General features: G+C 49.1%; 1 protein-coding gene across 1 annotated transcript in view; it reads right to left on the reverse strand.

Annotated features, from left to right (window-relative positions):
• Nucleotides 1-23,624, reverse strand: part of ano2b (anoctamin 2b) — a 110,282-nt gene that overhangs the window by 23,896 nt on the left and 62,762 nt on the right. The window contains exons 16-23 of the mRNA XM_090199052.1: nt 16,447-16,521; nt 12,006-12,207; nt 11,132-11,243; nt 9,329-9,386; nt 9,099-9,199; nt 7,345-7,493; nt 3,304-3,456; nt 3,146-3,198 (exon numbers count right to left, since the gene is read on the reverse strand). Coding sequence (XP_090055178.1) covers nt 3,146-3,198; nt 3,304-3,456; nt 7,345-7,493; nt 9,099-9,199; nt 9,329-9,386; nt 11,132-11,243; nt 12,006-12,207; nt 16,447-16,521 — 903 coding nt within the window. The remainder of the gene's footprint in view (nt 1-3,145; nt 3,199-3,303; nt 3,457-7,344; nt 7,494-9,098; nt 9,200-9,328; nt 9,387-11,131; nt 11,244-12,005; nt 12,208-16,446; nt 16,522-23,624) is intronic.

Raw genomic sequence — 23,624 nt, forward strand, 5'->3', positions numbered from 1 at the left:
TCTAACCAGGACGCTTATGAGAAATCCCGCTACGCCCTCAGACGAACCATCAAACAGGCAAAGCGTCAATACAGGACTATGATTGAATCGTACTACACCGGCTTCGATGCTCGTCAGATGTGGCAGGGCTTGCAAACTATTACAGAGCACAAAGGGAAGAACAGCCGTGAGCTGCCCAGTGACACAAACCTACCAGACGTGCTAAATCACTTCTATGCTCACTTCGGGGCAAGCAACACTGATGCATGCATGAGAGCATCAGCTGTTCTGGACAACTGTGTGATCACGCTCTCCGTAGCTGACGTGAGTAAGCCCTTTATTAAAACCGGTCAACATTCACAAGGCAGCTGGGCCAGACGGATTACCATTGAGGGGGCTCCGGGCATGTGCTGACCAATTGGCAGGTGTCTTCACTGACATTTTCAACACGTCCCTGATTGAGTCTGTAATACCAACATGTTTCAAGCTTGTGCCCAAGAACACTAAGGTAAGCTGCCTAAATGACTACCGACCCGTAGCACTCACGTCCGTAGCCATGAAGTACTTTGAAAGGCTGGTCATGGCTCACATCAACACCATCATCCCAGGAACCCTAGCCCACTCCAATTTGCATATCACTCAAACAGATACACAGATGATGCAATCTCTATTGCACTCCACACTGCCCTTCCCCACCTGGACAAAAGGAACACCTACTTGAGAATGCTATTCATTGACTACAGTTCAGCGTTCAAAACCATAGTGCCATTACTATTATTTGACCATGCTGGTAATTTATGAACATTTGAACATCTTGACCATGTTCTATTATAATCTCCACCCGGCACAGCCAGAAGAGGACTGGCCACCCCACATACACACAGCCTGGTTCCTCTCTAGGTTTCTTCCTAGGGTTTGGCCTTTATAGGGAGTTTTTCCTAACCACCGTGCTTCTACACCTTGCTGTTTGGGGTTTTAGGCTGGGTTTCTGTACAGCACTTTGATATATCCGCTGATGTAAGAAGGGCTATATAAATAAATTTGATCAAAGCTCATCACTAAGCTAAGGACTCTGGGACTAAACACCCAGGACCCTCTGCAACTGGATCCTGGACTTCCTGACGGGCCGCCCCAGGTGGTAAGGGTAGGTAACAACACACAAGGCACGACTCCAACACCATCATTAAGTTGCAGACGACAACAGCCTGATCACTGACAATGACGAGACAACCTATAGGGCAGAGGTCAGAAACCTGGCAGGGTGGTGCCAGACTAACAACGTATCCCTCAAAGCAATCAAGACAAAGGAGATGATTGTGGACTACAGGAAAAGGCGGGCCGAACACGCCCCCATTCTCATTGACGGGGCTGTAGTGGAGCAGGTTGAGAGCTTCAAGTTCCTTGACGTCCACATCACCAACAAACTAGAATGGTCCAAACAAATCAAGACAGTCGTGAATAGGGCAGGCACAACAAAGCCTTTCCCCCTCAGGAAACTAAAAATATTTGGCATGGGTCCTCAGATTAAGACCACACCCAATGAGCTGTATAAGGCCATAAGCAAACAAGAAAATTCTCATCCAGAAGTGGCGCTCCTAGTACCCGGAGACTTTAACGCAGGAAAACTGAAATCCATCTTATGTCATTTCTACCAGCATGTCACGTACAACTAGAGCTGAAAAAAACTGAATCACATTTACTCCACACACAGACACATACAAGGCTCTCCCTCCATTTGGCAAATCTGACCATAACTCTATCCTCCTGATTCCTGCGTACTCAAACAGGAAGTACCAGTGATGTGCTCTATAAGAAAGTGGTCCGATGAAACGGATGCTAAGGTACAGGACTGTTTAGCTAGCAGAGAATATGTTACGGGATTCATCCGGATTCATTAATCATTAACAACAACAACGTTTTCACCACAGCGACCGTACGTAGACATCCCAACCAGAAGCCATGGATTACAGGCAACATCCGTACTGAGCTCAAGGCTAGAGCTGCCGCTTTCAAGGAGGGGGACACGTATCCGGACGCTTATAAGAAATCCCGCTACGATGCAAGCAACACCGAACCATGCATGACGGCACCAGTTGTTTCGGACGACTGTGTGATCACGCTCTCCGTAGCTGACGTGAGTAAGACCTTTAAACAGGTTAACATTCACAAGGACACATGTTCATGCCACACACACACACACAACTGCTGTTACCAGACTCTTACAATACTGCTCAGTTTATACACTTGCCCTCCAACCCACCCTTCCCCAATACACATACAAATATTGGACTACAAATTGTGCCTTCGTGTATTATACTGATGCTAACATGTTAATTCTACTGAGACATTTACTTAGTTTCTATTGTTAGTGTTTATTAGTTCTTATTGTTGTTGCATTGTCTAGAAGGAAACTGCAAGTAAGCATTTAGTTGGACGATGTATCCCATGTGTATCCCATACATACGACTCATAAAACGTGAATCTCTATGAGCTGGATGGCAAGCCAACATGTCTGCAGACGATAATACCAAAGACAATATCAGCATGTATCGTATCTAGTTGTAAAATCGCCTAAACAAACTGCCCTATCAATTTAGGAGTCTACAATCTCACCATATCCAACCTGCAGATTGAAGCAGAGTGGAGTCTGACATTGGCAACGGCACCATGCAATGCACCTGGACTGAAGAGGCAGACAAATAGGAGACATTGTGGTGGGCTCTCCTCTTAGAATGACACATTTCTCCAGGTAGGAACATCAAACATATCATCACCCCATTGGAGAGAAGAGTTATGACATCAGTCACTATTAGACGTTTTACCATCTAAAAGTCATCTTCATATTAACTTCCAGTGTAGTGACTGACTATCAGAGGGCTACTTCATATCAACTTCCAGTGTAGTGACTGACTATCACAGTGCTACTTCATATTAACTTCCAGTGTAGTGACTGACTATCACAGTGCTACTTCATTCCGGACGGATTTCTGCCTGCTTGAACGGCAATAGCTCAGATACACATGAAAACATTAAATGACCCCGGGAAATGACAGAACATCACTAAGAGATGCAGAAAAACTGGGTGAATATTATCTTTATTGCATCAGGGTGCAAAAATACACTGTGTTTTTAGAATGAGTGTGTGCGCTCCAATGTTAACACTTACATTTATAATGACAGAGAACTTTCCCATTCCACTCAGGATGTTGTACCAGATTCCTACAGAGAGAGAGAACAGAGTTGTGAGAGAAGAGTGGAGGGGTGTGGATCTGTGTGTGGATCTGTGTGTGGACATGCGTCTTTGCGTGCAAGCGTGTGTGTTACCGATGTCTTTGGCTTGGACAGCGTCCGGTCGTCGCAGCTCGGTGACAAACTTCTTGGCATCGAGGCGGATCTCGATCACGTTGTTGAGAAGAGCGAAGAGAGGAGCCAGAGGGAACGACGCGACAAACAGAGAAACAAAACCAAACTGGATAACTGGGGAGAGAACACACACAGAGTGTTAGTTGAGAGGAACAACATGAGGAAGTGTATGGAACAAGTCATTATCTTATCTGGTAGTCCTCTACAACACACCAACAAACAGCTGGAGGGCAGGGGACCCAACATAGAGTTCAGGACCTAGCAGGGGACCCACCCCAGAGTTCAGGACCTAGCAGGGGACCCACCCCAGAGTTCAGGACCTAGCAGGGGACCCACCCCAGAGTTCAGGACCTAGCAGGGGACCCACCCCGAGTTCAGGACCTAGCAGGGGACCCACCCCGAGTTCAGGACCTAGCAGGGGACCCACCCCGAGTTCAGGACCTAGCAGGGGACCCACCCCGAGTTCAGGACCTAGCAGGGGACCCACCCCGAGTTCAGGACCTAGCAGGGGACCCACCCCGAGTTCAGGACCTAGCAGGGGACCCACCCCGAGTTCAGGACCTAGCAGGGGACCCACCCCGAGTTCAGGACCTAGCAGGGGACCCACCCCGAGTTCAGGACCTACCAGGGGACCCACCCCGAGTTCAGGACCTACCAGGGGACCCACCCCGAGTTCAGGACCTACCAGGGGACCCACCCCGAGTTCAGGACCTAGCAGGGGACCCACCCCGAGTTCAGGACCTAGCAGGGGACCCACCCCGAGTTCAGGACCTAGCAGGGGACCCACCCCGAGTTCAGGACCTAGCAGGGGACCCACCCCGAGTTCAGGACCTAGCAGGGGACCCACCTCGAGTTCAGGACCTAGAAGATGCTTAATGTGAGTCTGGAAGGAGTTTACAGTCTAACCAGACACCTAGGTATTTGTAATTGTCCACATATTTTAAGTCAGAACAGTCCAGAGTAGTGATGCTGGACGGGCGGGCAGGCAGGTGCGGGCAGCGATCGGTCGAAGAGCATGCATTTAGTTTTACTTGCATTTAAGAGCAGTTGGAAACCACAGAAGGAGAGATGTATGGCATTGAAGCTCGTCTGGAGGTTAGTTAACACAGTGTCCAAAGAAGGGACAGAAGTGTCCCCCTTTGAAGAGGGGGATGACTGCGGCAGCTTTCCAGTCTTTGGGGATAACAGACGATACGAAAGAGAGGTTGAACAGGCTAGGAATAGGGGTTGCAACAATTGTGATAGTTTCAGAAAGAGAGGGTCCAGATTGTCTAGCCCAGCTGATATGTAGGGGTCCAGATTCTCTTTCAGAACATCGGCTATCTGGATTTGGGTGAAGGAGAAGGTTTGAGGTTTGAGCAAGTTGCTGTGGGGGGTGCAGTGCTGTTGACCGGGTTTGGGGTAGCCAGGTGGAAAGCATAGCCAGCCGTAGAAAAATGCTTATTGAAATTCTCAATTATCGTGGATTTATCAGTGGTGACAGTGTTTCCTAGCCTCAGTGTAGTGGGCAGCTGGGAGGAGGTGCTCTTATTCTTCATGAACTTTACAGTGTCCCAGAACCTTTTGGAGTTTGTGCTACAGGATGCAATTTTCTTTTTGAAAAAGCCAGCCTTAACTTTCCTAACTGCCTGTGTATATTTGTTCCTAACTTCACTGAAATATTGCAAATCACAGAGGGCTATTAGATGCTAATGCAGAATGCCACAGGATGTTTTTGTGCTGGTCAAGGGCAGTCAGGTCTGGAGAGAACCAAGGGTTATATAGGTTCCTGGTTCAACATTTTTTGAATGGGGCATGCTTATTTATTTAAGATGATGAGGAAAGCACTTTTAAAGAATAACCAGGAATCCTCTACTGACAGAATGAGGTCAATATCCTTCCAGGATACCCAGGCCAGGTCGATTAGAAAGGCCTGCTCGCTGAAGTGGTTTAGGGAAGTCAACAAATGAGAGCGCCTGGGGAATGGGAGTGGAGCTAGGCGCTGCAGGGCCTGTATTAACCTCTACATCACCAGAGGAACAGAGGAGGAGTAGGATAAGGGTACAGCTAAAGGCTATAAGAACTGGTTGTCTAGTGCGTTCGGAACAGAGAGTAAAAGGAGCAGGTTTCTGGGCACGGACAAATAGATTCAAGGCATAATGTACAGACAAGGGTATGGTGGGACGTGAATACAGTGGAGGTAAACCTAGGCATTGAGTGACGATGAGAGGTTTTGTCTATAGAGCCACCATTTAGACCAGGTGAGGTCAACCGCATGTGTGGGAGGTGAAACAAAATTGCTAGTTAAGGCATATTGATCAGGGCTGAAGTCTCTACAGTGAAATAAGACAATAATCACTAACCAAAACAGCAATGGACAAGACATATTGACATTAGGGAGAGGCATGCGTAGCCGAGTGATCATAGGGACCAGTGGGAAGCTAGGTGAGCTGGAGACACGGCGATTCAGACAGCTAGCTGGCCGGGTCTAAAAGGCTAGCAGAAGGGCCTTAGCGGGACGTCTTAACGGAAGAAGTCTGTTGTAGCCCCCTCGTGTGGTTACGTCGGCAGACCAGTCATGATGGATCAGCAGGGCTCCTGTAAAAGGGTCCAGGCCAATTGGCAAAATAGGTATTGTAGCCCAAGAAATTGGCTGAAGGTCCTCTTCAGCTAACATTCCAATATGCTCTAAACAGCTAGCGGGTCGCGGCTAGCAGGCTAGCGGATGGGCCTTCAGGGGATGTCGCAACAGAGAAGCCTGTTGAAACCCCTCGGCAGATTATGTCGGTGGACCAGTCGTGATGGAATCGTCGGGGCTCAGTGTCGGCAGTAAAAGGGGTCCAGGCCAATTGGCAAAATATGTATTGTAGCCCAAGGAGTGGCTGATGGACCTCTTCAGCTAGCCGGGAGATGGGACTAGCACGAGGCTAGTTCCAGGCTCACTGGTGTTTGTGTCGGGACAGAGACGATAGCCAGGGGGTAGCCACTTGGATAGCAGCTAGCTAGCTGTGATGATCCAGGTGAAAAGGTTCAGAGCTTCCGGTAGGAAACACGGAAATGTGGAGAAAAAGCAGTCCGGTATGATCTGGGATGAGTCGCTCTATGCTGACTGGCAGGAGTTGACCAGGCTAAGGTTAGCTGATGACCACTAGCAGTGGCTAACTGACTACTAGCTAGTAAGCTGGCTATCTCCTGTTGGGGGTTCCGGTTCTGCAGTATAGAAAATAGCAGATCCATACCACATTGGGTGGCGGGTTGTAGGAGAGCATGTTGAAACTGAGGTTAAAAATATAAAAAATATATACGAAATATATACGAAGGGAAAAAAAGATATATAGACGGGACACAACAAGACAAAGACGCCTGAACTGCTACGCCATCTTGGATCTGGGATGAGGTTCAGTGATAAAGTAATCTACAGTAGCCAAGAGATGAGCTGTAAGTGTACCAAGCCTAAGATATATACACGGGACACGACAAGACAAAGACGTCTGAACTGCTACGCCATCTTGGATCTGGGATGAGGTTCAGTGATAAAGTAATCTATAGTACTACTGCCAAGAGATGAGCTGTAAGTGTACCAAGTCTAAGAGAGAGGCAGAGAGGCAGGGTGGTATGATCTCTGTCCAGGTAACAGGGAGAGAGAGGCAGGGTGGTATGGTCTCTGTCCAGGTAACAGGGTGGTATGGTCTCTGTCCAGGTAACAGGGAGAGAGAGGCAGGGTGGTATGGTCTCTGTCCAGGTAACAGGGAGAGAGAGTCAGGGTGGTATGGTCTCTGTCCAGGTAACAGGGAGAGAGAGTCAGGGTGGTATGGTCTCTGTCCAGGTAACAGGGAGAGAGAGGCAGGCTGGTATGGTCTCTGTCCAGGTAACAGGGAGAGAGAGGCAGGGTGATATGGTCTCTGTCCAGGTAACAGGGTGGTATGGTCTCTGTCCAGGTAACAGGGAGAGAGAGGCAGGGTGGTATGGTCCGGGTGTCTAGTTAATTACCTGACCTCCTCACCTCTGTTACCATATACTCACTCATCTCCATGTACTCGGGGGTCAGTCCTTCAAAGGGGACCAGGGTGTAGTCGAGGTTCCACTGTTGAGGAGGTCTGGCACGCTGCTCCTCTCTCTCCTCCAATGAAATCCCCTTACCCTTCCATGCTCGGATCAACTTCTTCAACTTACTGACGAGGGAGAGCGAGAAGGGAGGAAAAGATGGAGAGAGAAAAGGAGAGATGGAGTCAGAGAGAAAGAGAACCATGAAACTCGATGACACCAAGACACTATAGGACACAATAGGACACTATGAGCCACTATAAGCTGCTATAAGCTGCTATGCGCCCCAGTGAAGCAGCACAGAGTAATGGAGAACATCCTAACATTAAAAAATATGCTATGAACCACTATGAGCCACTATGAACCACTACGAGCCACTATGAGCCACTATGAACCACTACGAGCCCCTAAGAGCCCCAGTGAGAAAGCACAGAGTAGTAGAGAACGTCCTAACATTAAAATATTAAATGAGCCACAATGAGCCACTATGAGCCACTATGAACCACTAGGAGCCACTATGAACCACTAGGAGCCACTAGGAACCACTAGGAGCCACTAGGAACCACTAGGAGCCACTACGAACCACTAGGAGCCCCAGTGAAGCAGCACAGAGTAGTAGAGAACGTCCTAACATTAAAATATTAAATGAGCCACTATGAGCCACTATGATCCCCAGTGAAGCAGCACAGAGTAAGAGAACGTCCTAACATTAAAATATTAAATAAGACACTATGAGCCACTATGAACTACTATGAACTACTATGAGCCACTATGAGCCACTATGAGCCACTATGAGCCACTATGAGCCACTATGAGCCACTATGAGCCACTATGAACCACTATGAGCCACTATGAGCCACTATGATCCCCAGTGAAGCAGCACAGAGTAATAGAGAACGTCCTAACAATAAAATATTAAATAAGACACTATGAGCCACTATGAGCCACTATGAACCACTGTGAACCACTATGAGCCACTATGATCCCCAGTGAAGCAGCACAGAGTAATAGAGAACGTCCTAACAATAAAATATTAAATAAGACACTATGAGCCACTATGAACCACTGTGAACCACTATGAGCCACTATGAGCCACTATGATCCCCAGTGAAGCAGCACAGAGTAATAGAGAACATCCTAACATTAAAATATTAAATAAGACACTATGAGCCACTATGAACTACTATGAGCCACTATGAGCCACTGATCCCCAGTGAAGCAGCACAGAGTAATAGAGAACGTCCTAACATTAAAATATTAAATAAGACACTATGAGCCACTATGAACTACTATGAACTACTATTAACCACTATGACCCACTATGATCCCCAGTGAAGCAGCACAGAGTAATAGAGAACATCCTAACATTAAAATATTAAATAAGACACTATGAGCCACTATGAGCCACGATGAGCCACGATGAGCCACTATGAACCACTATGAACCACTATGAACCACTATGATCCCCAGTGAAGCAGCACAGAGTAATAGAGAACGTCCTAACATTAAAATATTAAATAAGACACTATGAGCCACTATAAACCACTATGAGCCACTATGAACCACTATGATCCCCAGTGAAGCAGCACAGAGTAATAGAGAACGTCCTAACATTAAAATATTAAATCCCTGATATTGATGTTAGGCTCAAAGTCAGGAGAGAAAATGTCCTTCAGCAGAATCTGATAATGGCAGATATAGAGGAGGAATGGGCAGTGTGTGTGTGTACTCACGGGATGCCGATCTCAAAGACATTGTTCTGAATGAGTTGTTTCCCCACCATGATGATGCTGAGCTGAATACATAACTCTATTAAACAACCTCCAGGGGCACACTGAGAGGGAGAGAGAGGGGGGGGGGGGGGCAGAGCCAAGAGTATGACAGAGGCCAGACAGTAAAGTTGTAAGCAAGAACATTAGTGTACAAACACCCCCCTCCACTAACATCCCCCCCCCCCCCTCACCTCCTCCATCCGGTAGTCATTAAAAACATAGACGTAGTCTCCCGGCCTGCCTGCAAACCTGTCAACACACACACACACACACACACACACACACACACACAGCAGGGTGAGTATAATTACATAAAGGCTGTCAAAGACCTGTTCTATTCAGCATGATAGTATGATAGTATGGGTGTCTATTCTGTCTTATCAAACAGTCCTACTCAGAGTAGAGTCCTGTCTGTTCACAGTTCTGTCTCATCAAACGGTCCTACTCAGAGTAGAGTCCTGTCTGTTTACAATTCTGTCTCATCAAACGGTCCTACTCAGAGTAGAGTCCTGTCTGTTCACAGTTCTGTCTCATCAAACGGTCCTACTCAGAGTAGAGTCCTGTCTGTTCACAGTTCTGTCTCATCAAACGGTCAACAACCCCTAGCCCCACCCCCTAACCCCTAACCCAGTGTCATCTCTCCACATGTTAACCCCTAACCCCTAACCCAGTGTCATTAATCTCTCTACACCCCAACCCCTAACCCAGTGTCATTCATCTCTCCACATGTTAACCCTAACCCTAACCCCTAACCCTAACCCAGTGTCATTCATCTCTCCACATGTCAACCCCTAACCCTAACCCCTAACCCTAACCCAGTGTCATTCATCTCTCCACATGTCAACCCCTAACCCTTAACCCAGTGTCATTCATCTCTCCACATGTTAACCCCTAACCCCTAACCCTAACCCAGTCTCATTCATCTCTCCACATGTTAACCTCTAACCCTAACCCCTAACCCAGTGTCATTCATCTCTCCACATGTCAACCCCTAACCCTAACCCCTAACCCTAACCCAGTGTCATTCATCTCTCCACATGTCAACCCCAAACCCCAACCCCTAACCCAGTGTCATTCATCTCTCCACATGTCAACCCCAAACCCCAACCCAGTGTCATTAATCTCTCCACATGTTAACCCCTAACCCTAACCCCTAACCCTAACCCCTAACCCAGTGTCATTAATCTCTCCACATGTTAACCCCTAACCCAGTGTCATTAATCTCTCCACATGTTAACCCCTAACCCTAACCCCTAACCCCAACCCCTAACCCAGTGTCATTCATCTCTCCACATGTTAACCCCTAACCCCAACCCCTAACCCTAACCCAGTGTCATTCATCTCTCCACATGTTAACCCCTAACCCCAACCCCTAACCCTAATCCCTAACCCTAACCCAGTGTCATTCATCTCTCCACATGTTAACCCCTAACCCAGTGTCATTCATCTCTCCACATGTTAACCCCTAACCCCAACCCCTAATCCCTAACCCTAACCCAGTGTCATTCATCTCTCCACATGTTAACCCCAAACCCAGTGTCATTCATCTCTCCACATGTTAACCCCTAACCCCTAACCCCAACCCCTAATCCCTAACCCAGTGTCATTCATCTCTCCACATGTTAACCCCAAACCCAGTGTCATTCATCTCTCCACATGTTAACCCCTAACCCCAACCCCTAATCCCTAACCCTAACCCAGTGTCATTCATCTCTCCACATGTTAACCCCAAACCCAGTGTCATTCATCTCTCCACATGTTAACCCCTAACCCCTAACCCCAACCCCTAATCCCTAACCCAGTGTCATTCATCTCTCCACATGTTAACCCCTAACCCTAACCCCTAGCCCCAACCCCTAATCCCTAACCCAGTGTCATTCATCTCTCCACATGTTAACCCCTAACCCCTAACCCCAACCCCTAATCCCTAACCCAGTGTCATTCATCTCTCCACATGTTAACCCCACGTATACATGTGTGCGTCTGTGTCGTACCGTCCCTTAAAGAAAGCTACATAGAATATGGGGGCGTAGGCGTTCATGAACTTCAGTAGAAAAGCCTTCAGAATCAGATGCTGCTCAAAGTTACTCTCTGTCCTTGGAATCTCTGGGAGAGGAGAGAGGGGGAATGGAGAGAAGAGGGATGATTAGAGGTGAAGAGAGAGGGATGGGAGAGGGGAGAGAAGAGAGTGATGGGAGAGAGTGATGGGAAAGAGGAGAGAGAGATGTCTTATTCAGGAGACCGTATGAAAAAGTATTTGAGAAATCTGAGTTAGCACACAGGACACAAACATGTAATAATCTGAATGTAGAGGTGTGTTACTCAGCTACAACACTTAATAATCTGAATGTAGAGGTGTGTTACTCAGCTACAACACTTAATAAACTGAATGTAGAGGTGTGTTACCCAGCTACAACACTTAATAATCTGAATGTAGAGGTATGTTACCCAGCTACAACACTTAATAATCTGAATGTAGAGGTGTGTTACCCAGCTACAACACTTAATAATCTGAATGTAGAGGTATGTTACCCAGCTACAACACTTAATAATCTGAATGTAGAGGTGTGTTACCCAGCTACAACACTTAATAATCTGAATGTAGAGGTGTGTTACCCAGCTACAACACTTAATAATCTGAATGTAGAGGTGTGTTACTCAGCTACAACACTTAATAATCTGAATGTAGAGGTGTGTTACCCAGCTACAACATTTAATAATCTGAATGTAGAGGTGTGTTACCCAGCTATAACATTTAATAATCTGAATGTAGAGGTGTGTTACTCAGCTACAACACTTAATAATCTGAATGTAGAGGTGTGTTACCCAGCTACAACACGTAATAATCTGAATGTAGAGGTGTGTTACCCAGCTCAGTGAGCCAGACGGCCACAGCTCCGTAGATCTCATCCAGTATCAGAATGACCACCAGGTTGATGATGACAGCGGTTGCCGTGACGGTGACACGCACGTTAGACTTGGTCTCCGGGTCAGGTGACATCGCCATTAGAGCGGAAACGACAATACGATACACGATCACACCGAAAACCGCAGAGAACGTCAGCCCAAACTAGGACAGAGAGACATTACTGTGTTAGTCCAAACTAGGACAGAGAGACATTACTGTATTAGTCCCTCAGCCCAAACTAGGACAGAGAGACATTACTGTATTAGTCCCTCAGCCCAAACTAGGACAGAGAGACATTACTGTATTAGTCCCTCAGCCCAAACTAGGACAGAGAGACAGTACTGTATTAGTCCCTCAGCCCAAACTAGGACAGAGAGACATTACTGTATTAGTCCCTCAGCCCAAACTAGGACAGAGAGACATTACTGTATTAGTCCCTCAGCCCAAACTAGGACAGAGAGACATTACTGTATTAGTCCCTCAGCCCAAACTAGGACAGAGAGACATTACTGTATTAGTCCCTCAGCCCAAACGAGGACAGAGAGACATTACTGTATTAGTCCCTCAGCCCAAACTAAGACAGAGACCTTACTATATTAGTCCATCGGCCCAAACTAGGACAGAGGGACATTACTGTATTAGTCCCTCAGCCCAAACGAGGACAGAGAGACATTACTGTATTAGTCCATCAGCCCAAACGAGGAAAGAGAGACATTACTGTATTAGTCCCTCAGCCCAAACGAGGACAGAGAGACATTACTGTATTAGTCCCTCAGCCCAAACTAGGACAGAGAGACATTACTGTATTAGTCCCTGAGCCCAAACTAGGACAGAGAGACATTACTGTATTAGTCCCTCAGCCCAAACTAGGACAGAGACATTACTATATTAGTCCCTCGGCCCAAACTAAGAGAGACCTTACTATATTAGTCCATCGGCCCAAACTAGGACAGAGGGACATTACTGTATTAGTCCCTCAGCCCAAACGAGGACAGAGAGACATTACTGTATTAGTCCATCAGCCCAAACAAGGAAAGAGAGACATTACTGTATTAGTCCCTCAGCCCAAACGAGGACAGAGAGACATTACTGTATTAGTCCCTCAGCCCAAACTAGGACAGAGAGACATTACTGTATTAGTCCCTGAGCCCAAACTAGGACAGAGAGACATTGCTGTATTAGTCCCTCAGCCCAAACTAGGACAGAGACATTACTATATTAGTCCCTCGGCCCAAACTAAGACAGAGACCTTACTATATTAGTCCATCGGCCCAAACTAGGACAGAGGGACATTACTGTATTAGTCCCTCAGCCCAAACTACGACAGAGAGACACTACTGTATTAGTCCCTCAGCCCAAACTATGACAGAGAGACATTACTGTATTAGTCCCTCAGCCCAAACTAGGACAGAGAGACATTACTGTATTAGTCCCTCAGCCCAAACTAGGACAGAGAGACATTACTGTATTAGTCCCTCAGCCCAAACTGAGCAGAAAACCTGAGCCTCCGTTTCACTATGATGACTCAAATGGGAAACACTAAACAAACAACACGAAGAATTATCTTTCCAAAACGGAGATGTATGGGTTAACCACTTCTTCAATCTGTTGGCCCTATAACACAGACCAAACAGCAAAACATCTAAATTATCAAATACAAATCTTAGAATCAACTATTAAAGACTACCAGAACCAAATTACTATACGACAGACCACGTATTCACCCTGCACACCCTAATTGGCAAACACACAAACCAAAACAAAAGGCAAAGTCTTCGCATGCTTTGTTGATTTAAAAAAAGTGTTTGACTCAATTTTGCATGAGGGTCTGCTAGACAAATTGATGGAAAGCAGTCCGACATTATAAAATCCATGTACACAATCAACAAGTATGCGGTTAAAATTGGGAAAAAACACACATTTATTTCCACAGGGCCATGGGGTGAGACAGGGATGCAGCTTAAACTTCACCCTGTTCAACATATATATATATATATCAACGAATTGGCGAGGGCACTAGAACAGTCTACAGCACCCGGCCTCACCCTACTAGAATCTGAAGTCAAATGTCTACTGTTTGGTGATTATCTGGTGCTTCTGTCCACAACCAAGGAGGGTCTACAGCAGCACCTAGATCTTCTGCACAGATTCTGTCAGACCTGGGCCCTGACAGACCTGGGCCCTGACAGACCTGGGCCCTGACAGACCTGGGCCCTGACAGTAAATCTCAGGAAGACAAAAAATGGTGTTCCAAAAAAGGTCAATTTGCCAGGACCATAAATACAAATTCCATCTTGACACTGACACTGCCCTAGAGCACATAAAAAAACTATACAATATTCGGCCTACACTTCAGCGCCACACTTCAAAGCTGTGAACGATCTGAGAGACAAGGCAAGAAGGGCCTTCTATGAAATCAAAAGGAACATAAATTTGACATATCTATTAGGATTTAGCAAAAAATACTTGAATCAGTTATAGAACCCATTGTCCTTTATGGTTGTGAGGTCTGGGGTCCGCTCACCAACCAAGAATTCACAAAATGGGACAAACACCAAAAAATATCCTCCGCGTACAACGTAGATAATAATACCTCCAGAGCAGAATTAAGCAGATACCCGCTAATTATCAAAATCCAGAAAAGAGCCATTCAAATCTACAACCACCTAAAAGGAAACGATTCCCAAACCTTCCATAACCAAGCCATCACCTACAGAGAGATGAACCTCGAGAAGAGTCCCCCTAAGCAAGCTGGTCCTGGGGCTCTGTTCACAAACACAAACAGACCCCACAGAGCCCCAGGACAGCAACACAATTAGACCCAACCAAATCATGAGAAAACCAAAAGATAATTACTTGACATTTTGGAAAGAATACCTGACCACTGTGACTGACCCAAACTTAAGGAAATCTTTGACTATGTACAGCCTTGCTATTGAGAAAGGATGCCATAGGCAGACATGGTTCTCAAGAGAAGACAGGCTATGTGCACACTGCCCACAAAATGAGGTGGAAACTGAGCTGCACTTCCTAACCTCCTGCTAAATGTATGACCATATTAGAGACACATATTTCTCTCAGATTACACAGGTCCACAAAAAAACGAATCATATATACTGGGTGAAATACCACAGTGTGACATCACAGCAGCAATATTTGTGACCTGTTGCCACAAGAAAAGGGTAACCAGTGAAGAACAAACACCATTGTAAATACAACCCATATTTATGCTTATTTATTTTCCCTTTTGTTCTTTAACTATTTGCACATTGTTACAACACTGTATATAGACATATGAAATGTCTTTATTCTTTTGGAACTTCTGTTAGTGTAATGTTTACTGTTCATTTTTATTGTATATTTCACTTTTGGATATTATCAACTTCACCTGCTTTGGCAATGTTAACATATGTTTCCCATGCCAATAAAGCCCCTTGAGAGAGAGAGAGAGAGAGAGAGAGAGAGAGAGACGGAGATAGGAGACAGAGAGAGAGACAGAGAGAGACACGGAGAGATGGACAGAGAAAGAGGGACAGAGAGAGAGAGACACGGAGGAGAGAGGGACAGAGAGAGACACGGAGAGAGGAGACAGAGAGAGAGACACTGAGAGGGACAGAGAGAGAGGGACAGAGAGAGAGAGAGAGAGAGAGAGATAGAGACACAGAGAGGGACAGAGAGAGAGGGACAGAGAGAGAGGGACAGAGAGAGAGAGAGACACGGAGAGAGGGAGAGAGAGAGAGAGACATGGAGAGAGGAGACAGAGAGAGAGAGACACAGAGAGAGGGACAGAGAGAGAGACATGGAGAGAGGAGAAAGAGAGACACAGAGAGAGGAGACAGAGAGAGAGAGACAGAGAGAGGAGACAGAGAGAGAGAGAGACACGGAGAGAGGGACAGAGAGAGAGAGACATGGAGAGAGGGACAGAGAGAGACACGGAGAGAGGAGACAGAGAGGGACACTGAGAGAGGGACAGAGAGAGAGGGACAGAGAGAGAGGGACAGAGAGAGAGGGACAGAGAGAGAGGGACAGAGAGAGAGGGACAGAGAGAGAGACACGGAGCGAGAGACACAGAGAGGGAGAGAGAGAGACACAGAGAGGGACAGAGAGAGAGAGAGACACTGAGAGAGGGAGAGAGGAGAAAGAGAGAGAGACACAGAGAGAGGAGACAGGAGAAAGAGAGAGAGACACAGAGAGAGGAGACAGAGAGAGAGAGACACGGAGAGAGGAGACAGAGAGAGAGGGACAGAGAGAGGAGACAGAGAGAGAGGGACAGAGAGAGAGAGACACAGAGAGAGGAGACAGAGAGAGAGAGACACGGAGAGAGGAGACAGAGAGAGAGAGACACGGAGAGAGGGACAGAGAGAGAGAGACAACATTAGGCCAAACTAAAAGCACAGTCACCATAAAGAGGATGGAGGAGATGTTGATGAGGTATCCAGGCAGACGGTCCCTCCAGGTCAGCTTCTCCACACCTGTCTGGGTTAGAGATTAGAGACACATTAAGAGCACAAGCACATGTAGATTGCCATTAGAGACCAATATAGACCAGAAGAGACTAGTAGACCAGTAAAGTACAGAGAGAACAGAGAGACCAGTAGAGAACAGAAGACAACAGAAGAGACCAGTAGATAACAGAAGAAATCAGTTGACAACAGAAGAAACCAGTAGAGACCAGTAGAGAACAGAAGAGACCAGTAGAGAACAGAAGAGACCAGTAGAGACCAGTAGAGAACAGAAGAGACCAGAAGAGACCAGAAGAGAACAGTAGAGACCAGAAGAGACCAGAAGAGACCAGAAGAGACCAGTAAAGCTCAATATAGACCAGTAGAGGCCAACAGAAGCCAATATAGACCAGTAGAAGCCAACAGAAGCCAAGATAGACCAGAAGACACAAGTAGAGAACAAGGTAGACCAGTAGACACCAGTAAAGATCAAGAAAGACCAGAGACAGGACTGCTGTTTGGCCACTAACCAATGTTCCTCTGAGACAGGACTGCTGTTTGTTCCTCTGAGACAGGACTGCTGTTTGACCACTAACCAATGTTCCTCTGAGACAGGACTGCTGTATGTTCCTCTGAGACAGGACTGCTGTTTGACCACTAACTAAAGGTCCTCTGAGACAGGACTGCTGTATGTTCCTCTGAGACAGGACTGCTGTATGTTCCTCTGAGACAGGACTGCTGTATGTTCCTCTGAGACAGGACTGCTGTTTGGCCACTAACCAATGTTCCTCTGAGACAGGACTGCTGTTTGTTCCTCTGAGACAGGACTGCTGTTTGTTCCTCTGAGACAGGACTGCTGTTTGTTCCTCTGAGACAGGACTGCTGTTTGTTCCCCTGAGACAGGACTGCTGTTTGACCACTAACTAAAGGTCCTCTGAGACAGGACTGCTGTATGTTCCTCTGAGACAGGACTGCTGTTTGGCCACTAACCAATGTTCCTCTGAGACAGGACTGCTCTATGTTCCTCTGAGACAGGACTGCTCTATGTTCCTCTGAGACAGGACTGCTCTATGTTCCTCTGAGACAGGACTGCTCTATGTTCCTCTGAGACAGGACTGCTCTATGTTCCTCTGAGACAGGACTGCTCTATGTTCCTCTGAGACAGGACTGCTCTATGTTCCTCTGAGACAGGACTGCTCTATGTTCCTCTGAGACAGGACTGCTCTATGTTCCTCTGAGACAGGACTGCTCTATGTTCCTCTGAGACAGGACTGCTCTATGTTCCTCTGAGACAGGACTGCTCTATGTTCCTCTGAGACAGGACTGCTGTTTGTTCCTCTGAGACAGGACTGTTGTTTGGCCACTAACCAATGTTCCTCAGACAGGACTGCTGTTTGTTCCTCTGAGACAGGACTGCTGTTTGGCCACTAACCAATGTTCCTCTGAGACAGGACTGCTGTTTGGCCACTAACCAATGTTCCTCTGAGACAGGACTGCTGTTTCTTCCTCTGAGACAGGACTGCTGTTTGGCCACTAACCAATGTTCCTCAGACAGGACTGCTGTTTGTTCCTCTGAGACAGGACTGCTGTTTGGCCACTAACCAATGTTCCTCTGAGACAGGACTGCTGTTTGGCCACTAACCAATGTTCCTCTGAGACAGGACTGCTGTTTCTTCCTCTGAGACAGGACTGCTGTTTGGCCACTAACCAATGTTCCTCAGACAGGACTGCTGTTTGTTCCTCTGAGACAGGACTGCTGTTTGGCCACTAACCAATGTTCCTCTGAGACAGGACTGCTGTTTGGCCACTAACCAATGTTCCTCTGAGACAGGACTGCTGTTTCTTCCTCTGAGACAGGACTGCTGTTTGGCTACTAACCAATGTTCCTCTGAGACAGGACTGCTGTATGTTCCTCTGAGACAGGACTGCTGTATGTTCCCCTGAGTCAGGACTGCTGTATGTTCCCCTGAGACAGGACTGCTGTTTGTTCCCCTGAGACAGGACTGCTGTATGTTCCTCTGAGACAGGACTGCTGTATGTTCCTCTGAGACAGGACTGCTGTATGTTCCTCTGAGACAGGACTGCTGTATGTTCCTCTGAGACAGGACTGCTGTATGTTCCTCTGAGACAGGACTGCTGTTTGTTCCTCTGATACAGGACTGCTGTATGTTCCTCTGAGACAGGACTGCTCTATGTTCCTCTAAGACAGGACTGCTGTTTGGTCCTCTGAGACAGGACTGCTGTTTGGCCACTAACCAATGTTCCTCTGAGACAGGACTGCTGTTTGGCCACTAACCAATGTTCCTCTGAGACAGGACTGCTGTATGTTCCTCTGAGACAGGACTGCTGTTTGTTCCTCTGAGACAGGACTGCTGTTTGTTCCTCTGAGACAGGACTGCTGTTTGTTCCTCTGAGACAGGACTGCTGTTTGTTCCCCTGAGACAGGACTGCTGTTTGGCCACTAACCAATGTTCCTCTGAGACAGGACTGCTGTTTGTTCCTCTGAGACAGGACTGCTGTTTGTTCCTCTGAGACAGGACTGCTGTTCGGCCACTAACCAATGTTCCTCTGAGACAGGACTGCTGTTTGGTTCTCTGAGACAGGACTGCTGTATGTTCCTCTGAGACAGGACTGCTGTATGTTCCTCTGAGACAGGACTGCTGTATGTTCCTCTGAGACAGGACTGCTGTATGCTCCTCTGAGACAGGACTGCTGTATGCTCCTCTGAGACAGGATTGCTGTATGCTCCTCTGAGACAGGACTGCTGTATGTTCCTCTGAGACAGGACTGCTGTATGTTCCTCTGAGACAGGACTGCTGTATGTTTCCCTGAGACAGGACTGCTGTTTGACCTCTAACCCTAACCATTGATAGTGATCACTACATTGTTGGGTTTGGAGCTGGTAGAAACCATTTCCCAGTACTTGTGACATTACAAGTTGAAACACACACAGACAGTGACTGTAGATGTCCCAGTGATGCAGTACGTTGTCAGATCATAAGGTGGACAACAGCACCACCTAGCACCCACACAGCACCAAGCACCCACACACACAGCACCAAGCACCCACCCACCACCTATCACCCACCCACATCTACCACCTAGCACCAACCAACATCCACCCACCACCCACCCACCCACATCCACCCACCCACACACCACCTAGCACCCATCCACCCACCCACCACCTAGCACCCACCCACATCTACCACCTAGCACCCACCCACCCACATCCACCCACCCACCCACCCACATCCACCCACCCAAACACCACCTAGCACCCATCCACCCACCCACCACCTAGCACCCACCCACCCAAACACCACCTAGCACCCCCCCACCTATCACCCACCCACACCCACCACCTATCACCCACCACCTATCACCCACCACGTATCACCTAGCACCCACCCACCCAAACACCACCTAGCACCCACCCACACCCACACACATTCACCACCTAGCACCCACCCACACACATCCACCACCTAGCACCCACCCACACACATCCACCACCTAGCACCCACCCACACACATCCACCACCTAGCACCCACCCACACACATCCACCACCTAGCACCCACCCACACACATCCACCACCTAGCACCCACCCACACACATCCACCACCAAGCACCCACCCACACACATCCACCACCAAGCACCCACCCACACACATCCACCACCAAGCACCCACCCACACACATCCACCACCTAGCACCCACCCACACACATCCACCACCAAGCACCCACCCACACACATCCACCACCTAGCACCCACCCACACACATCCACCACCAAGCACCCACCCACACACATCCACCACCAAGCACCCACCCACACACATCCACCACCAAGCACCCACCCACACACATCCACCACCTAGCACCCACCCACACACATCCACCACCAAGCACCCACACACACACATCCACCACCAAGCACCCACCCACACACATCCACCACCAAGCACCCACCCACACACATCCACCACCTAGCACCCACCCACACACATCCACCACCAAGCACCCACCCACACACATCCACCACCTAGCACCCACCCACACACATCCACCACCAAGCACCCACCCACACACATCCACCACCAAGCACCCACCCACACACATCCACCACCAAGCACCCACCCACACACCCACCACCTAGCACCCACCCACACACATCCACCACCTAGCACCCACCCACACACATCCACCACCAAGCACCCACCCACACACATCCACCACCAAGCACCCACCCACACACATCCACCACCTAGCACCCACCCACACACATCCACCACCAAGCACCCACCCACACACATCCACCACCAAGCACCCACCCACACACATCCACCACCTAGCACCCACCCACACACATCCACCACCTAGCACCCACCCACACACATCCACCACCTAGCACCCACCCACACACATCCACCACCAAGCACCCACACACACCCATCCACCACCTAGCACCCACCCACACCCATCCACCACCAAGCACCCACCCACACACATCCACCACCAAGCACCCACCCACACACATCCACCACCTAGCACCCACCCACACACATCCACCACCTAGCACCCACCCACACACATCCACCACCTAGCACCCACCCACACACATCCACCACCAAGCACCCACCCACACACATCCACCACCAAGCACCCACCCACACACATCCACCACCAAGCACCCACCCACACACATCCACCACCAAGCACCCACCCACACACATCCACCACCAAGCACCCACCCACACATCCACACAGCACTGCCATACATACTCTAACCCTCTCCTCCCCACCTCTCGTCTGTTCTCTTCCCCCCCCCCCCAGCTCTCGTCTCGTCTCCTCCCCCCACCTCTCGTCTCCTCCCCCCACCTCTCCCCTTGACACTAGTAAAAGTGATGGCAGTAACACAGGAGATTAGTGTCCATATAACCTAATGTAGCAGGCCTTTCATTCTGGTCCTGTCTGGATGGTTCTCATCTGCACTGTTCAACCAATCCAGTAATTGTGGAGGAGGAGTTAAGCTGGAGTGTCTGCTTGTTAACGTCCAAAAAAGGAAGTTGCTTCACAGGCTCTCTTTCCATTTCCCCTGTAAACTGGATGCATCCGGTTTTCAGCACCCTTGCTGAGTGTGGTAACCATGTGGTCTTGCACTAAAATGAACCCAAAGAGACCCACTATAAGGTCAGGACTCTCTCCTGACACCACCACATCCCTGTCAGAGTGCATCACACACACTCCTCCTCCCTGCAGGCCGCTAAGCCCTTTGGGAAATTACTGTCATGGGATTTCCTCTGGGCCATATGTCACCTCACACACACACACACCCTTTCTATCTAGAGCAGGAATTAACAGAGTACAGAGATGTACCACAAGGCACCTAGTGACAATGTTCTGCCATCTAGTCAGAGCAACGTCAGACGGAAGGGAAGAGGAAGTCAGACAGGGTTAAGGTCAGGTCGGGAGGCTGGGTGGAGGCTGGGTGAAGGTCGGGGGGCTGGGTGAAGGTCAAGTCGGGAGGCTAGGTGAAGGTCGGGTGGCTTAATGAAGGTCGGGTGGCTGGGTTAAGGTCAGGCCGGGAGGCTGGGTGAAGGTCGGGAGGCTGGGTGAAGGTCAAGTCGGGAGGCTAGGTGAAGGTCGGGTGGCTGAGTGAAGGTCGGGTGGCTGAGTGAAGGTCGGGAGGCTGGGTTAAGGCCAGATCGGGAGGCTGGGTGAAGGTCGGGTGGCTGGGTGAAGGTCGGGTGGCTGGGTGAAGGTCGGGAGGCTGAATGAAGGTCGGGAGGCTGAATGAAGGTCGGGTCGGGAGGCTTAAGTGAAGGTCGGGTCGGGAGGCTTAAGTGAAGGTCGGGAGGCTGGGCGAAGGACGGGAGGCTTAATGAAGGTCGGGTGGCTTAATGAAGGTCGGGTGGCTGGGTTAAGCTCAGGTCGGGTGGCTGAGTGAAGGTCGGGAGGCTGGGTTAAGGTCGGGAGGCTGAATGAAGGTCGGGAGGCTGAATGAAGGTCGGGTCGGGAGGCTTAAGTGAGGGTCGGGAGGCTGGGCGAAGGTCGGGAGGCTTAATGAAGGTCGGGTCGGGAGGCTTAAGTGAGGGTCGGGAGGCTGGGCGAAGGTCGGGAGGCTTAATGAAGGTCGGGAGGCTTAATGAAGGTTGGGTGGCTTAATGAAGGTCGGGAGGCTGGGTGAAGGCCGGGAGGCTGGATGAAGGCCGGGAGGCTGGGTGAAGGTCAGGTCGGGAGGCTAGGTGAAGGTCAGGTGGCTGAGTGAAGGTCGGGAGGCTGGGTGAAGGTCGGGAGGCTGGGTGAAGGTCGGGTGGCTGGGTGAAGGTCAGGTCGGGAGGCTGGGTGAAGGTCGGGTGGCTGGGTGAAGGTCGGGTGGCTGGGTGAAGATCAGGTCGGGAGGCTGGGTGAAGATCAGGTCGGGAGGCTGGGTGAAGATCAGGTCGGGAGGCTGGGTGAAGATCAGGTCGGGAGGCTGGGTGAAGATCAGGTCGGGAGGCTGGGTGAAGATCAGGTCGGGAGGCTGGGTGAAGATCAGGTCGGGAGGCTGGGTGAAGATCAGGTCGGGAGGCTGGGTGAAGATCAGGTCGGGAGGCTGGGTGAAGATCAGGTCGGGAGGCTGGGTGAAGGTCGGGAGGCTGGGTGAAGGTCGGGAGGCTGGGTGAAGGTCGGGAGGCTGGGTGAAGGTCGGGAGGCTGGGTGAAGGTCGGGAGGCTGGGTGAAGGTCGGGAGGCTGGGTGAAGGTCGGGAGGCTGGGTGAAGGTCGGGAGGCTGGGTGAAGGTCAGGAGGCTGGGTTAAGCTGGGATAGAATCTGCTGTGTTCAACCAGGCCACAGTACTGCTAATTTCCTTTCTAGTCAGTTAGCCAGGTTTCTGTTTCAGTCTCTATTCGATTATCCTGGGGATTTACTGATTATACGGTGACTGAGTTTATCAGGAAGTGTATAGGCAATGCTGTACCCACTGTGACTATTAAAACCTACCCTAACCAGAATCCGTGGACAGATGGCAGCATTCGCGCAAAACTGAAAGCGTGAACCATCGCATTTAACCACGGCAAGGTGACTGGGAACAATGGCAGAATATGAACAGTGTAGTTATTCCCTCCACAAGGCAATCAAACAAGTTAAT

This window comes from Oncorhynchus mykiss, chromosome 15 (assembly GCF_057628025.1).
Source record: "Oncorhynchus mykiss isolate SJ-2025 chromosome 15, ASM5762802v1, whole genome shotgun sequence".
NCBI classification, from domain to species: Eukaryota; Metazoa; Chordata; class Actinopteri; order Salmoniformes; family Salmonidae; genus Oncorhynchus; species Oncorhynchus mykiss.